The 17,457-nt window shown below is 39.8% G+C and overlaps 1 protein-coding gene and 1 long non-coding RNA gene across 2 annotated transcripts in view; one reads left to right on the forward strand and one right to left on the reverse strand.

The window, feature by feature from the left end:
- Window positions 1-1,595: 1,595 nt before the first annotated feature.
- Window positions 1,596-16,408, reverse strand: rgma (repulsive guidance molecule BMP co-receptor a). The gene is made up of 4 exons (XM_084733886.1): window positions 15,869-16,408; window positions 10,601-10,716; window positions 7,575-8,092; window positions 1,596-4,063 (listed from the first exon to the last, which is right to left on the reverse strand). The coding sequence occupies exons 1-4, from the start codon at window positions 15,880-15,882 to the stop codon at window positions 3,377-3,379; spliced, it is 1,335 nt and encodes a 444-aa protein (XP_084590012.1). The 5' UTR covers window positions 15,883-16,408; the 3' UTR covers window positions 1,596-3,376.
- Window positions 10,682-17,457, forward strand: part of LOC146316742 (uncharacterized) — a 35,486-nt gene continuing 28,710 nt past the window's right edge. Inside the window, exon 1 of the long non-coding RNA XR_014771742.1 lies at window positions 10,682-11,095. This is a non-coding gene — a long non-coding RNA (uncharacterized LOC146316742). The remainder of the gene's footprint in view (window positions 11,096-17,457) is intronic.

Consider the following 17,457-nt stretch of genomic DNA (forward strand, 5'->3'; position numbering starts at 1 on the left):
CATCTCCATGACCAATATATTCAAAACTTTTTGTGTGAATTGTGCCTTTAATTCATTAAAAATGTTAAGAAGGCTCTTATTCATACAGTTAATTAAAAGTGCCATTCATAAATGTCCCTAAGTGAGAAGTCCTTTGTCAGCAGCGATCGGGACAGGCATCAGCTTTACTCTCTACCCTCAAACTAGAGTCTTAGATCCCTTTGAAATTTTAAAATTTTTAGTATCTGATGTTTTTTATGATTCTTGTAACAGTTTTCATGAACTCCTTGTTGTTTCTGTTTGCCAGTTGTGTCTTTGTCAATGTTTCTTGCTCTTGAAAATATTTCTTATTTGCAGTGAGACTGAATGATTAAATAGATTAAATCAAAACAATTTAGAAATCATTAAAAAAAATATTATCTGAGCTGTTTAATACTGGAACTGATATTTGTGAAAGACAATAACAAAACGAACAGAGGTTTAACTCAACTTTTCCAAACATAGCCTATACAGTGACCCCTGAGTTCTCCCTTATAGAAAAACAAAAACAAATGTGTGTGAAAAACACGTTTCCACAGCTGGTTCTCACTGACACTATGTCCCTCCTTAAAGATGTTTATAACATCTCAAACTATATGTTTGAAACTGCCAACATAATTGTAGGGGAATTGTCTTATATATACATTTTCCTCTTACATGCTACAATTTACTGAAGCATATATAATCTTAATCATGACAAAGTATACACAGAGCCGTAAAGACGACACCTTTAGGAGCCAGCCTGCCATTGGCTGATTCAGTGCTTGAACAAGGACACTGTGGTTAGACATGACTGTAGTCACAACATTTGTCTGTTATAGAATCAAACTTCTACGATGTAAAAGTCACTTCTAACTAAAATGTCAAGTATTTTTGCCTCTCAAGCTCAGGATCATTCTTGAGACGTCTCACCACAAAACATCTGCTGATGTTCATCACCACATCTGTACAGCAGGGGGCAGTCAAACACTGCAAACTGTGGTGACAAAACAAGGTGCGTTTCAAAAAAAAAAAAAAAAAAGCTCTCACAGCAACAGCAAATGAGACGAGGGGACTCATCGTTAACAAGACATTTTCTTTTATTCAATAAATAATTTACATTATAAACAGCTGGCGTGTGGCACAACATTTGCTTTACATACAAACACAGTTTGATCTTTCTGGCATTTCCCATTCAGCTATTTTTTATTTCCAATCTTTTGAACCAGTACAAGTCTGACAGAATTTCAAACCTAATAAGAGCTAAATGAAAAAAAAGAAAACATAAAGTGCTTTAAACTCAAAAACATGAACACCCCACAACACAATCCTACATTCCCTTTCTAGATAAGGTGAGCTGGATTTAGTGTGTTTACACCGGTATAGGATGAAGTAACCATTTTATTAGTGAGTATAGTGTAATAGTGAAGAAGTTTTTGTTGTGTGGTGTTCATGTTTTTGCAAAAAAATAAAAAAAAAATCCCTTTTCAAACAAAAAAAGGTTCACATTCACCAAAACATCTGATGTACAAAAACTGGAGTGATAAATTCAAAACACAACTGGTAATATACAAATTTAAACTCACAAAACATATGTACAATCTCACATTTAAACGTGTAGAACCATATACTGCAAAACTCACAATACAAATTACATCTATTAACACAAGATTCAACATTACAATCATTTGTTTGTATGATTTTTTTTTCTCTTGTTGTTGCACCAATACATGTTCCAAATAGCAGTAGTAAGGCCTGCCGAATACTTCAGTGTAAAGGATAAATGACGGTAAAACTGTGCCCGAGCAGTAACAGTATCTACAGGGATGACTTACACATTACCAGATACTGCAGCCTGGAAACCTCTTGTAGCGAGGATCGTGAAACACAAGAAAAGCAAAGGTGAGACTGCAAAAAAACAGAAACAAACGCTGCTTTTATAGTGTGTCGCTGTTAATTTTTCTGCTAATTCACCCACGAACACGAGTTATATACAGTTAAGACTCCCCCTAATGTAAGTTGTTCAAGACTGAAAGATGAAGATTCAGTTGTTGGGGAAATGTTGGCACAAGGGCTTGTTCTTTGGCAATGACTTAAGCCATGAAATCTTGTCTACAGACATATGCTTATCATTTACGCACGACGCCACAGTCAGGTCAGCACACTCGTAGCCTATAAAATGCTAAAACTGACTAGAGGTGACGTGTTTAGAGCTAGTACTAACAGCATCTACACCACTGCTGCTGGAGGCTTGAAATGGAGAGTTAAAATGCACAAAATGCCATCAAAGAGGTGCTGCAGTTTGATTGGTTGATCTAAATTCTGTAAACACTTTGAGTGCCCTTAACCAAGGTTGTTCTTTTGCTTTCTTGTTAGCTACATTCACATTACAGACTTAAAAAACACAAACACTGTCTGATCAACATGTCAGCTCGAACAATGGAAGAGAAAGGCTGAAAATGACATACAGATGAAAAAGAGATTATTTTTATCGCTTCCCTTTGTGGATTCGCTACTTGGCTGATAAGAGTTCATTTTAACAGACTGCACAGCGCCTCGTCTTTTCCGTTTCTGAAATTTTGGGTGCAACATAAAGACATGGGAAAAGATTTCTCCCACTGGAGGTTTATTATCTCATTTCTGGGAACTCCTGCACCCACAAACACACAAAATTAACCACAGACGCTGAATTCTGCACACATATTGTACTCTACACACACACACACACACACACACGCACACACACAACCTAACAATATGACCCATTAATCTCCACAGCAGACAACTGGAGACGCTGCTCTGACATCCTTTTGGCTGAGTGCTTCCTCCAAAAAGGCTCAGGCTTTTCCAAAGCTGGAAACTAATCAAACATAGAGCTGCTTCTGGCCTTAGGTTAACAAAAGCCCCTGTCAGGTCCTCTCGCTTCGCCACATGAGCCACGGAGAGCTTCACTGGCTTGGCACCAATGAGGGGGATCAGGGGAGGGGAGGATCAGCAAACTCCTCTTTCTGCAAAAGATCATCTTGTCCGGCTTCCCATAGGCATGCAGCCCTGGTGAGAATGTGGGATTTAATCCCAGGTGGATATCCTGAGCTGTGGAGTCGCTGGGCTCTCTCACCGCTGCTCTCTTCAAAGACCGGTCCCATGAAGCAGCTAAATACATGTGATGAGAGGTGGTGAAACTCGCCTTGTCATTAGACTAAAGTCAAGACACGACAATACGACCAAAATGAGACTTGGGGCTGGGATGACCCTACTGGCAAGCCACCGGTCACATCATGGGACCAGAGCAGAGGACAGCAGCCAATGTACGACACAGCGATGGTACTCTAACACTCACTGACAGATACAACATGAGGATACTGTTGTAATAAAGGAACTATAGATGAACTGTGCAACACTCAATCCACAATAAAATTGCAAGGAGGTTGAGGAGGAAGAGTGAAAGTAAACCGTTGCCCCTCTGTGCTGCGCTGCCTGGAATAGCATCCTTTTCAAAAATGTGGTATCTCTTGCTGTTTGAGTGGAGCATTTTTACATCCTCAAAGGCGTAGTAGGCTGCCATGGTGAAGTTTATGTCTCCAGAGGAGAGGAGATCAAACACGCAGGACTGAAAGTAAAGGTCCTCTACCGGGAGACGCTCTTTGCACTTGGCCTTGGCAGACTGGTAGGTAAAGCTGCCGCTCCTGCTCCTGCCTGCGCCGTCGGCCGCTCGAGCCCTGAAGTTCCTGAAGTCGATGCGCTGGTTGGCGGGGCAGCCGTGAAGACACAGGTACAAGTCCTGGTTGTCGCCTTCCTCCACAGAGTTCACAACTTCCTCCGGCATCCGCACGGCGAAGGTCAGGTAGCGGCCGACCTGCCGGACCACTATGGTTGTTCCGATGTACCTTGCCTGAATCTCCACGTGCTGCCCGGGAACCTTCTCCACCACGCGCAGAGTGTTTGCTCCATGCCGATCCCCTCCGTTCTTAGAGCCGTCTGCAAATGCAGCCGGCAGCTCATCTGTCTCTGCGTGGTACATCTTCTGGTCCACACATTCCTGGAAATTCTTAAAGATGATTGTCAGCTGCAGGAAGACAGAAAAAACAAGCGAAATCTCATTAATGTTCAGCAGAAACGATCATGTGTACCTTTAAATGAACAATGTAAGTTCTGCCACTAGGAGCAGGGCCCAAAATTTATAACTTCTGTCTAAACTGAACTTCTTTTTTTCATTTTGACATTTTGTGGGCCGAGGGAAAATTCAGAATTGATATGTTTAGTTATACAGGTTCCTGGGCAAATGTCAAAACAACACAGGTACGCAAGTAAATGACCATAAATGACTGAATGAGCTAGCAGTCATTTACATTTGCGTGTTTTCCTAAAAGTTATAGCAACTAGCTAACAAAGGCTACCAGGAAACGCACCATTACACCAAAAAATAAGTATATTTCTGCATTTGACTATTTTGGAAAAATTGTGATATTCCAAATACACAATTCAACAAAATATATAACATATGTCCAATGTTTTTGGTACAGCGGAGTGTGAGGTGGTGTTGCTTTGTTTTGCGTTTGTACTCCACACTACATTGTGTGGTCTAGAGTAATAAAACAAAACTGAAACTGTTGAAGCCAGAATCGCAAATTGAGCTAACTGAAACAAGCAGCTCATAGTTTATTTCCACAGATGAGAGAAAATATATGCCTCTAACTATGAGCACACATCACTTTATGTTCACCATATTAAATAAAATGGACATGTTTGTTAAGATAAAATACCTCGATAGTGGCGCGTTAACAGGAATTTCTATTATGTGTTAGCATTAAGCTAAGAGACTAAGCACTAGTTAATTATATAAAGAAAAAAATCAATTCAGCAATCTAAATCTATGTTTGAAATGTTACATATTATAGCTTTAAGACTCTCACAAATGCAAGCGTGCGGTCATGAGTGGCTGTATGTTTCTGGTCACATACAGAATCCTTGTAAACTGCAGTAAACGATTTTAAAAAGGGAAGTGCTCATACTTTTGCATTAAGAACAAGTTAGTGCAATATGTGCCATCTACCCCACCACCCCACTTAAGTGTCACATTTCAGCACTGGCTCAACATGGGGGAGGCCAAGGTAAACGCCCTCAAAAAACATGAGTCTCGGCCATGTAAAATCAGGCCTCAGTTTGCAGACACAAAGACGATCCATTCATAGCGCTGAAAAACCTGCCTGTGAACCCCAGAACTATGCTCCAGGGAGTGGCGTCGGGCCAGGACAGAGCGATATACTCTGCAGCTAATTAAGTGAGACTGGTCAGGACTCTGCAAGCTTGGTTTCATCAGGACACCAATGAGCCATTGTCAGAGCGGCGATACCAGGACAGCCTAGGGACTCTGATGTCTGCTGGCTTGGGACAGAAGACAGGGGGAGCCTACAGAATACTCTATTAGCTCGACAATTCATCTGTTGCACCAGTTCTGTCTCAATTCCCCCTCCCGTCGGCTAACATTTCCCACCTACATTAACTTCTGTTTTTGTCCTGCTTTATTTCTTAAGCCTTTAATGAAAACAAACACAAAAAAAGAAATGCCTCTATTATCCCTGCCTCAGAATGAAGATGGAAATAACCAGACAGTTTTATTTGCTCGAGCGAGAGCAATGTACCAAACACAGAGCTCTGCTAATGCAGATCTTTTACCAGAGGGGCCTTGTTTGCACAGGTGGCATTGGCTGCTGCCTTGTTTTCCCTTTGTCCAGAATCAAGATCTTAAAAAAACTGTCTCATTTGCTTCCAAGAACAGCAACATAAAAATGTCATTACTTTAAAAGCTAAAAAAAAAACCCACAAATGCTTAATAGAGTATCATTAAGAAACCTTGATTGCAGTAAATTATACTTTCTACCAATGTGATTAAGGACAAAGTCCTCTTATACCTCAGTCTAAATACTTCAGTTATGATACTTTACTAAATTTGGACCAACTCTACATGAATTTGCCAAATACAAATGCTCCAGCTTCTTTGTTTTTGACCTCAACTTCTACTGAAAGACATCAAATCTACCCAATGTACCCTTACACAAAACAGCAACCAGGAGGAATGCACTGTTGATAAATCTATGAAATAAGATATCTTATAATATAAAGGCAATATCTACAGTTTTTTTTTATTTAATATGCTCAGTATGTGGACTACACTCTAAGTAGGCCAAACATCAGCCAGAGCTGTCCACTGTGAAAAGTGAAAATGGAGCCTCATGTTAACATCTGACGCAGCACTGCTGTTATAACACTAACATATCATTTATAAAGCTTATCAAGATCTTTGCAAGTGAGCTGGGTTTGGCTTCTCTATCTGTTATTATGGAACTCATCCAAACACTAACCAGAGTCCACAGTTTGACAGAAGCAGCCCCACAGCAGCTCTCACAATCAGACCACATGAAAGAAGAGACGCACACACAGAAATAAATGAACAGCGAGATGTTCTGATGCAGCATTGACATTTAGGTAACATCAATAGAGCAAGAGGTAACTAATAATTATCTTAATTACGGATTCATTTGTTGATAATTGTACTAATTGTTCAGTCTGTAAAATGAAATTCTTGCCCTACAGTTGCTTTCTTTTGTTTGATCAGCGATTAAGTGATTATTATCTAAATAGTTTTCTGTTGACCGTGGTGCTAAAACAATCAGCCAATCAACTGACTAGAAGTTATTTGTCAAGGTTTTTGGTAATTAATCGTTTAAGTTGTATTTTAAGTAAAAATGCTAAATTTAATTGTTTCTGCATCTCAAACGTGAGCATTTGCTGCTTTTCTTTGTTTTATCTGACAGGAAATTGTAGGGCTGCAACTAATGATTATTTTAATTGTTGATAATTATTTTCTTGATTGGTTGTTTGGTTTATAAAATATCAGAAAATGGTGAAAATGTCAATTACAGTTTCTCAAAATGCATGATGACGACCACAAATATATATATTTAGTCTACTGTCACAGAAGAGTAAAGACACCAGAAAATATTCACAATTAAGGAGCTGGAATCAGAGAATTTTGACTAAAAAATTACTTGATTAATCAATTATCAAGATAGTTGGCTATTAATTTAATAGTTGAAAACTAATAGATTTATTGATTAATTGCTGCAGCTCTAAAATTTTGCACAATGTCTCGCCTTTCAGTTGCTTTTTGTCTGATCAATCATGAACTGTTTAGGCCTATAATCTGAATAATTTGCCACCACTGCATCTGAAATCATATATTATCCACTACCCAAAAATGTGTAAGTACAGTTCACCATACTTTGTGTACATAAACAGCAGAATGTGTGTGTGTTTGTGTGTATATATATGTATGTATATGTAATATGCCGAGCCAAGTGGAATCTCACATTTAGCATGATAGACATTACGCTGCAGCTGCCTTGGTTGCTATCCGCCTTTGTCTGTTATGTTGCTGCTACTGCATTGCATTGTGGGACATTAATGCTACTGTAGCGTCCAAAGCTTGCAGACTGTAGTATTTCCCCCGGAAATACTGTGTACACACACACAGTGTATATTAACATGCATACGTGATGAACGGAAAGGATCCTCACCTTGCTTGTGGCGGTGGCCAAAGAACCTGGCACTACAGGAGTGTTGGTCACCTGGACAGACAGGTATTTGTTGTGGATGAGCGGCCAGGCTCCTTCCACTTTACACGTCTGGAAGTCGTCACCAAAGGTTCGGAGGTGCGGGTCTCCAAAGAAGCCACAGTGGGTGTAGTTAGGCGGCGCTGTGTTGCGTGGAAGACTGCGCTCATAGTGGCACACTTCCGGGCCATCGGAGCGTTCCTGACTGTCGGGCAGGAGCGGTGGGGGTGGAGGCGGAAGCGGGGTGCGGGCGCGCGGTTGGGATGTCGGCCCCTCCCTGGAGCAGTTGTGTTGGGTCATTAGATCCTCTATGCCATGCTGGGCAGAGTGGTACGCCAGGTCACCCCTGCAGGTACGTGCAGTCCGGCGTACACAGCTGTTGTATGCTCGCAGCGCCGTGCAAAACTCCTCCTCCGGTCCAGAGTTCGAGGTGGAGGCCCAAAATTCAGAGTTACACTTGAGGATCTTGCACTGCAGACTCACTGTCAGGGAGAAACAGGATACGGTTTAAACAAAAGGAGCAAACCAGAGGCTGCCACGTCATTTAGAAACATGATACTGACACAGATAAAACGATGATTACACTTTGGCTCTTACTGATGATCGTTTAAAACCACAGATTTGCACAATATTGACTCTAAAACAAGAATAATCAAGAACTTTTCCAACTAATCATGAATGCCAACTAATGTCTAATCCAGCCATTGTTGTTATGCTGAAGTGCCAAATGTAGTTCACTTTTCTTCATAAACCAAATTATATGTATTTTAATAATAAAGCAGGAAGTCATATCTTCTGCTACATACTTGGTATTCTCTATTATGAAGTTGGTATTTGGTCAACATTTTAAAAAGCACTCTTGTGTGTTGCTGCTGTGTTCTGTTTAAGTGCCACGAAAAAATGGCAAGTAACACCCATATCAATAAAAATAAACACATTTTTATGTGTGGTATATTGTATTTTTGGGCAAATAGTGAAGAAAACCTCATCAGGAAAAGCAAAACGCTGGTCTAAACATCCCTCAGGTCAACCTGGATATAACAGAATGTCACTGTTTATTCAAGAGAAGTTAACTTCCATTTCACACCCAGTGGCTTTTGGTTTATGTACAAGTAAAAATACCATTCGGGATCCTAATCTACACCTTTGATGATAATAAACGCTGCTTGGCCGTAGATTGTTGTCTGCGGCTTTATTGCCACATCCGGCAAACTCTTTACACAAATGTTCTTCAAACATTTCTCAGGATGCCCTGTTGCGACACTGTGTTTGACTAGTATTACCTTTGACTAATAAAGCATTTATTTGAATGGGCTGTGAGAAGTTTCACCCAGTGTCTCGAGCGGGTGGGAAGTCATATCAACACTTTGAAGTCACACTTTAAACAATATCCCTCCTGAAAGCTTCACCAAAAGCTCTCTCCAACCAACCAACCCCCACATCACCTCTCTGTTTACCACCCGTTTGACAGATGGCAATAAACTAATCTTGATCTCGGCTATCAGTGCATTATCACCTTGTTGTTGGACGGTAAGTGACTTAAGAGGGAAACCGATAAGGGCTTGGCAAACGTGCAAGGTGAGCTGAATGAGGTGTCCCCGCTGCAAAAAGTGACCCGCTGCAATCATCCTACTGTCAAATAGCAAGGATTTTGCCAGTTCAAATGCAAAAATGTGGGTTTCTTATACAGTATTACACTGCTATTGTTGTGCTACATTTTATGGGAATGCTGTTCACTGGAACTTTTGAAAAATATTCTCAAATATAGCTGTTTGATAGGATTTAAACCACTCTTAAAAATGCACATTAAAAACAATCTCTACACCAAAAAAAGTTATCTGAATTTCAAGGCAGTGGGCAAAACTTTTGCCTTATGGCTGCTGAATTAGAGCTACAATGATTAATCGATTAGTTGTCAACTATTAAATTAATTGCCCACTAATTTATTTATTTATTTATTTTTTTTTATGACAAAATAGTTCAATTTCTCTGATTCTAGCTTCTTAAATGTGAATATTTCCAGATTTCTTTGGTCCTTTGTGTTGTGGACTAAACAGGACATCTTAAGTTCTGGCAAACACAGATTGACATTTTTCACAACTTTATAACATGTTATAGACCAAACAACTAATCGATTGAGAAAATTTCTTGTCAGATTGACCGACAATGAAAATAACTGTTAGCTGCAAACTTATAGTTGGGCTTTTTGGCTGATGAGCAAAGCAAATCTACCAGCAACTTATTTTACCAGCATTTGTCTGGTGAGTGTGCCAACTTCGTGGCCTGTTTCAAGGTCAGCAATTAAAACATTTCAACATACAACTCCTTACTTAATCAATAACTAAGCTTCAGGTTTAAGTCTTCAAAACTGGACTATTGGGAGCTAATGTGAAATACTAAGGCATGCCCCATCCCCCAAACAAAACATGTGTTGAGGGGCTGCAGTGGCTCCATAAGGACCTCTCACTTCGTTTTGTCTTTTCTCTAAAAACATAAAACAAACTAAAACCAGTCAAATTCGGTGCTGTAATGGCGAGGTCGTTCAGTTTCAAGCCTGTTGTAATATTTTCCAAACCGTCAACCTTTTCCAGACGTCTGCGCGTCAGCACGTAGCCTTAAATCTCTGTAAGCCAGGACAATTGGATCATTTCTGAATTGAGTTTGGTGGGATTCAAACTGATTTGTAACGGCACTTTATAAATATTTAACTAGTTTTATTAAAAAAATTAAAAAATACGGACTTCAGCAAAAAAAAATAGTTGTACAAGTAATTCGAGTTCAACTATAATATCACTAAAATGTTTCGGCTAATAAATAAAGACTGAACCTGGCAACTTTGTTGGCCAAGGTGATGAAGAAGTTGCTGAAGACTCGCACCGTTGTGATGATTTATCAAGTCCAACATGCTCACGTTACGTTAACCGCGTTGGTATAAAACATGGCAGCTGTTTTAACACTTATTTGAAAAGTTAAAAAAGTTGCAACCTTACCGGCGGGGAAGAGTGAGAGAAACACGGCGAGGACTCTGCACACGTCAAGCGCCGAGGGTCTTCCTCTTTTCCCCATAACCATCCATCCAGCTCGGGGTCGCACTTCACTCCTCTCCCTGGTCAAACCGGATTAAGGAAGGACAGAGAGGAAGAGTTAGAGCCGCCGAGTCCCCGTCGGGAAAACACATAAAAGTTCCATAAAAGAGGTTTGAAGTCGGTCCCGTCTTTTCATCACTATATGGGAAGAAGAAGTTATTATTTTGTTGCCTTCCTCGGTGCAACAGTAAGTGCGGAATAAACGGCAGAAAGCAGCCAGGAAATCTCTCTTCCTTTTAGGGAGTGTCGAGAAGGTGCAGCCCCTGAGGCCCGGCGGACACGCTCAACCAATCACAGCTGCCCGTCCTGCCCTTAAACCCCCCTCACAAAGCTTCAAATTACTCCTCAATGTGCAGAGTTGTTCGACGAAGAGCGAAGTCTTCACGACCCCACAATGCGGTGAGTTAGCCCACAACGCCATGAAAGAAAGGTCACAACAGTAACCTGACTGTGGAGGGAAAAAACCTGAGGAGGAAAACGGTGTCATACCTCCACAGAGAGTGTGTGAGTAGATCAATGCGGAGGAAAGTGGGGGGAAAACCAACAATATAAACAAACACCGGGTTTATCCTCAAGAGAGCTGCAAACGATCTGCTTTTCTCCTGCACATCACCACTCGCCACTAGGGCCGCACAATTAACTGCAATGGACAAATGCAATAAGGCACAAACAACCAAATGGCATTTTTTTTTTTTGACAAAGGAAAAATGTATGAGAAAACAGTATTATTATGAGGTGCTGTAATGCTGCAGAGATGCCTTGGCCTAAAAAGCATGTTTTCCAGATTAAAAACTCATTTGCTTGGTAGACCTAAATAAATATCACATAATCATTTTAATAGTTTTAGCAATTTCAGTCAAAAGAATCACATGGTTTAACCTACTTTGTAATAGTGCACATTAGGGATGGGTACTGAGAACTGGTTAAGGTACTAAACCAAACTAGACTAATGCCGGTTCCTAGTATCGAAATATCAATAAAGTCCTGGACAAGTACTTCCTTCTGTATTGATGTAACATTACATAAACAGTAGACAGAGCTGAACATTCAAAAATGTGGCTCACTTTACAAAATTGAATGAAAATGCAGCTAAATGCAATAGCTCTACAATTTAACTTACCTTACCTTAATTTAACTAACTTAGTACTACTACAATTTAACTTATTTCTGCCAAAAGTAAAAGTAAAATAACTGTTGAATCTTATACTATGACTGCAACTGATGATTGTGTTCATCATTGATTGATCTGTCGATTCTTTTCTCGGTTAATCGATTAGTTGTTTTGTCCATAAAATGTCAGAAAATGGTGAAAATTTTTGATCAATGTTTCTCAAAGTCTAAGATGACATCTACAAGTGCCTTGTTCTGCCCACAGACAAAATTCACATTTAATAACCTGGATCAAAGAATTTTGACTTTTTTTTTTCCCTCAAAAAATAAAATAAATAAATAAAATTGTGGCTACAGGCCAAGCTAAGCTTTTCTATATTAGTACAAAGTCAAGCAGCCGAACAAATCCACATAACTTTAATTTTATATTCCAGAGGAGGCCCCAAATTTGTTTGGACTGGATGTTGGATAAATGTGTACAAAATGATGCACAAGACATAAAGAATATTTCTATTTAATGAAATTATGCAGCCATAAAAACAAGTCTTGGGTTTAAATATTTCCCCCTACGGCTGCAATGAACGATCACTTTCATTGACGATTAAACTGTCGATTACTTTCATGATTAATCGTTCAGTCTATAAAATGTTAAAAGAAAAAAAAGTCTGTGAGAAAAGATCATCAGTGTCCCAGAGCCAAAAGCCTTCAAATTTCCTCATTTGTCCAACCAGCAGTCCAAACCAAAACACTCTTCATTTACTGTCATAAATTACAAAGAAACACAGCATTTAAGAAGCTGGGACCAGCAAATGTTTGACATTCTTACTTGAAAAATGTTGATTACTGAAATGATTAATCAATTGTCAAAATAGTTAGCAACTAATTTTCTTTCCATCAACTAATTGATTAATCGACTTAATATTTCAGCTCTGTTTCACTCAGTGTGATGTAGAATTAGAACAAGCTGTTACAGAATAAAGGGCTGCATCAAACAGTTATTTTCTTGATTACTTGTTTTGTTTATAAAATGTCAGAACATAGTAAATATTCCATATCACAGTTTGATCCAGTTGGTTCTTTTATTCAACCAACAGTCCAGAACCTGAAGATTTCTGCTTTGATGTCATAAATGACAGAGAAAAGCATCAAATCCCATGTCTGACATGGTGTAAGTAGCAAATATTTGGTGCTTGTCCTTAAAAAATGTCTTAAATGATTAGCCAGTTATCAAAGTAATTATGAAATAGTTGAAAATTTTCTGTTGATTGAGAAATTGACTAATCACCTATAGTTTCACTGCCGTTAGACATACTGTCAGCTAGGAGAAAAGGGCGGATTTTTAAGGGTTATGAGGGAATTTAACCACCAAAACATAACCTATCAATTCAAAGTGAATATCACAGGGTGCAAGTGCAAGCAAAGAAAGCACACAGAATCAATATTTAAAAACCCACTTTGTGTAATGTGCCTGTAATTATATGACCATGAACTCATCTTCAGGATGTTAAATGACCAAAATTCCCAGGAGAAACACTGAGAACATGAGCTGGGTGTTCTCAATGACACCTATAGCGCTGGACGGAAGTATTGATCAGAAAATAACAAACCATGAGCTCATTAAACACGAGGCCTCGCTTTAGGGTAAACCACCCAACAATACATGAAGTAATCAAAGTCAAAACCAAAGTACATGCTCACTGGTTAAAGAGAAAAGGAGCACAAGTAGTGCTTCGACTTTTGAGTCGTAAGTGCATTTTCCTGAGAATACTTGTATGCTTGCGCAAAACCAAGAACATAGAACATTAGAAGAGCAGACAGTCACCTCTAAAAGACATAATAGCACCTACTGGTGTCTTTTAAACCAAAATGCATCCAGACAGATGGCTGCTTACTCAGGTTATGGCTGGCTGTACAGTATTTTTCCATAGCAGGGTGCACGTCTTTGTGATTGCTGTCCCTCTCGTGGATGATGGATATGTTCGTGTACAATGAGGTCTGAGCCTACACATGTTTTCAACAAGGGTGGCCCTGTGCAGACTCATTTCCAGCTCTAATATACCAGGCATTCACATGTGAAATGAATGACTGCAGCTGAAAGGTATAAGCGGCTCAGCGACACGTTTGGGTGAACTGTGTAACATTTTTGGATTTTTGGCAGCGTCATTGAGGATATGAAGGCAAAACTGTCCCATGACACATAAGGGCTTTGATACAGATATATTTTTTTTTTTTACTGTGACTGATGTCGACTGTTGGTTAGACAAATCCCAGAATCCTTGTTTCTGTGCATCACATATGAGAAATAGATGGTGCAGATTAAAATCCTCACCTGTTGCAGTGACTTTGCAGAAAGGTGCAACATGTTTGTGCATTATTTACTATCAAGATGTTAATTGACAACAATGCCAGTCAATTAACTAGTGACTGCAGTCTTGACTGACAAAGAAATCTATAGCTGATTACTCATTTTTGATGAAAAATATGCTACTAGTTATTAAAGGATTGAAAGGTAGCCAAATTTCTGGCATCACAATCATCCCAAATGCCAGATGTTGTTTTGTTCACCGACCAATGACATTCAGTTTACTCTCGTAAAGGGAGCAGAGAAACAAGAAAATATTCAGATTTGTGAGGCTGAAAACAGAGAATTTGGACTTGTTTTTTTTATTTCAAAAATTGTCTCACAATATGTAATGTTTCAAAATAGCTGTCGATTAATTTAATAATTGATTAATCGCTGCAGTTCTGATTAAGAGACACTGGTGTGTGAGTGTATTCATCTGCAACATAACGGTGATACTGTAAAAACTGATTGTTTTACATTTTCTGCATATGAAATAATTAGTTTCTAATTAGTGTGTAAACGATTAGTCAATAATTTGTAGACATGGCCCTGAGCTCAGCTTAGCCTTTTACCATTTTCTGACATTTTATAGAGTTGACAATTAATCCATAGTGACAATGATCATTAGCTGCTAATCACAAAGGCTCATTTTATCAGTTTGACTGCACCACCAATCAAAATTAGATTACAGGATCTCTTCAGCTGCCTCTTCTCATCAAGCTTTTCAGCTGTATTTTGGCTTTTAGATAACAGATAAAATAGATAGTTTGATTGGTTTTAATTGAATGAGTTTTGTGTTTTCATGTCATGAAATTACAAATCATCTATTAAGTTTGAAATATCGGGCAGATCACTTGCTGTGACAGGTAAAGATGACATAATACAGTAATAAAACATCTCCATAAATGCACTCGGTCTAATCCAATCACGTTTTATGGTGTGCCACTTTAAACCTCTGATATCACCTGTCCAACCTGTCACAAAAGGACTTACAGCAGTCACAGTTTTGACATTCTCACATCCCACAGTAAATATGCTATAATTCAAATAGCGCAATTGTTCAGCCTCTGCGTGTGCGCTGTCACATCGTGTGCGCCAGCCTGCATTTCTCCTGCGCGTCCTGTCAGGGGACTGATCCTCTTTTCCAACAGATGGCGCCTGTTATGAGCTCTGATATGAAACCTCAAATCATGACACAAACGCACATGGCATTATGAGGACAACCAAACCTGTCATTAAACGTGAGCTTTATGGACAGCTCGGTTATTGGTCTAATTACAGCTGTCATGCAATTAGGATTTTTTTAAAAAGCTGGAAATGCAGCCAGCGGGCGCGTTTGTCCTGTTGCACCGACTCTGGAGAGGATCATCCTTTTTACTCCATGTATGTCAGATATAAGTGCCTCAGCGGTGTAATAAAAGCTGACAATAGAATGAATAAAATATCGCCGCACGGTGTTGCTGTCTAATTCAATATTCAAAAAGGCACCAGCCAAGTGGATAGAGTTTTTATGATCAATTGCATTTGTAAATGTCCGGATCAAGTTGTTAATATTGCAGAAATCCAGCAGCACAGATGGTTGAAAAACAGGCACACAGAGATACAATTTGAAACCCCAGAGAGCGAAGCGCAAACTGACAAGCCCCCCTGTATGAAATAAACTCTGATAATGTGGGTTAAAATTCAGAATAAGTCTCCAACTAAACAGAGGAACCGACCTTGGCGACTGCATGAGCTCTCCGCGACTCTGGAGTCCTGCAGGAACCCGAACAGGAGCAAGAGGAAGCAGACTCCTTAAAAAATTCTCCCCCCCTTTCTTTTTTTTTAGAAGAACTCGTCCTGTGTTGTCTCAGTAATCCCAAAATCAAACGCACCCAGCGGCTTTCTGTGCCTAAAACCCGCCGATGTGTACATGATGTCCACCGATCTGCTTCTTCTCAGGGAAATCAAAGTGCTTTTTTCTTGTGAGTTCATTTAAACAAGCCGCTTCTTCTCGCACCCGGAGGAGATTGAGGGGGGGACTCAGATCTCTTCAGCCATTGCCTAACTCATTTAACTATCTAGTCGATCGGGAAGGAGACATTATGATAGATTAAGTCCAGTAATTGCCCTCATCCGCGCGGTGAATCCAAATTGTTAGTTATGGTCGACGTCGCGGAGGAAAAAAAAAAGCCCTGAGGGTAAAGCTGCTGCTGCTGCCGCTGCTGCTGCTCTGAACGGCCCGATCCGCTGTCTGGATGTTGTGAAATGGCTAGTTAGAAAGTGTGAGAGAGACAATGATCGGCTCTGCATGACGCCGCTGGGAGCCCCACATCTCAGCTGTGATTGTGAACCCCCTCTTCTGTGTTTTTTTTCCCCCCAACTTCTCTCAGACGCTTTGGGAGACAGGAATCCTCCGATTAGGTCGCAGCTGCATTGAAAAACACGCCAAAAAACACGAGCTGTGCAGTGGTATTTTCTGTTAAAACAAGTGAAACTAAACACATGCATTGTCATATGTCAGTCTCATGATAGTTAGTGAGGATATCAGCCCTATTTTAATAGATAAGAGTTGTCCTTTCTGCAGGATCTGGGTATATTTCTGCACAGCAGAAATAAGAGTTTAAACCTCCATGCACACATTACTTTATTTCAGAATATGGACTGTGATTTATGCAGGCTTTGGGTAGCTTTTTGGATCTTAAGAGTTTAAACCTTCATACACACATTACTTTTATTAATTTGTGAGATGGATTTCTAACCCACACCTCACCAGATAACAGTCCTTCATCTTTGCAAATCACAGCGTGCCCTATTTTCTGCCTCATTTCAGAAGATAGACTGTCATTTCTGCAGAATTTCGATACGTTTCTGCACCCAACAGATACCTCCATTGTCAAATCTACACCCCTACTTGATACCCTCTAAAATCATCTTTTTAAATCACAGGTTGGAAAAATACAAATCCATAATATGGCCTATCTGTTCTGCAGGATTTGGATAGGTTTCATTACCTTTGACAACAGAAATAAGAGTTTAAACCTCCAGATACACATTGTTTTATGAATTTGTGACACTGATTTCCAACAAATAGCTCCATTTTCAGAACCGCACCCTCACGAGATAACCTTAAGCAGTCCCTCGTATTTGCAAATCACAGGTTAGAAAAAGACAAATCCATAATAATCAGGATTTAATGGAGGATCAGATGGACAAACACTTTGCAGCCCGGGAGGGAGGGAGGAGGGGTGGGGTGGGGTGGTATGCTCAAAGGCAGAGAGAGCACTGCATGGAGGCTGCACCTGTGTTTTAGGATCAGACTGCATGC

Source organism: Lutjanus erythropterus, chromosome 13 (assembly GCF_056507025.1).
Source record: "Lutjanus erythropterus isolate fLutEry1 chromosome 13, fLutEry1.hap2, whole genome shotgun sequence".
In the NCBI taxonomy this organism is placed as follows: Eukaryota; Metazoa; Chordata; class Actinopteri; order Lutjaniformes; family Lutjanidae; genus Lutjanus; species Lutjanus erythropterus.

What these genes read in the sequence shown, in the direction of transcription:
- rgma (XM_084733886.1), bottom strand. An exon ending in TCTCTCACTCTTCCCCGCCG is followed by an intron (nt 8,093 to 10,600) that starts GTAAGGTTGCAA and finishes TCTCCCTGACAG; the next exon opens with TGAGTCTGCAGTGCAAGATC. An exon ending in TGGCCACCGCCACAAGCAAG is followed by an intron (nt 4,064 to 7,574) that starts GTGAGGATCCTT and finishes GTCTTCCTGCAG; the next exon opens with CTGACAATCATCTTTAAGAA.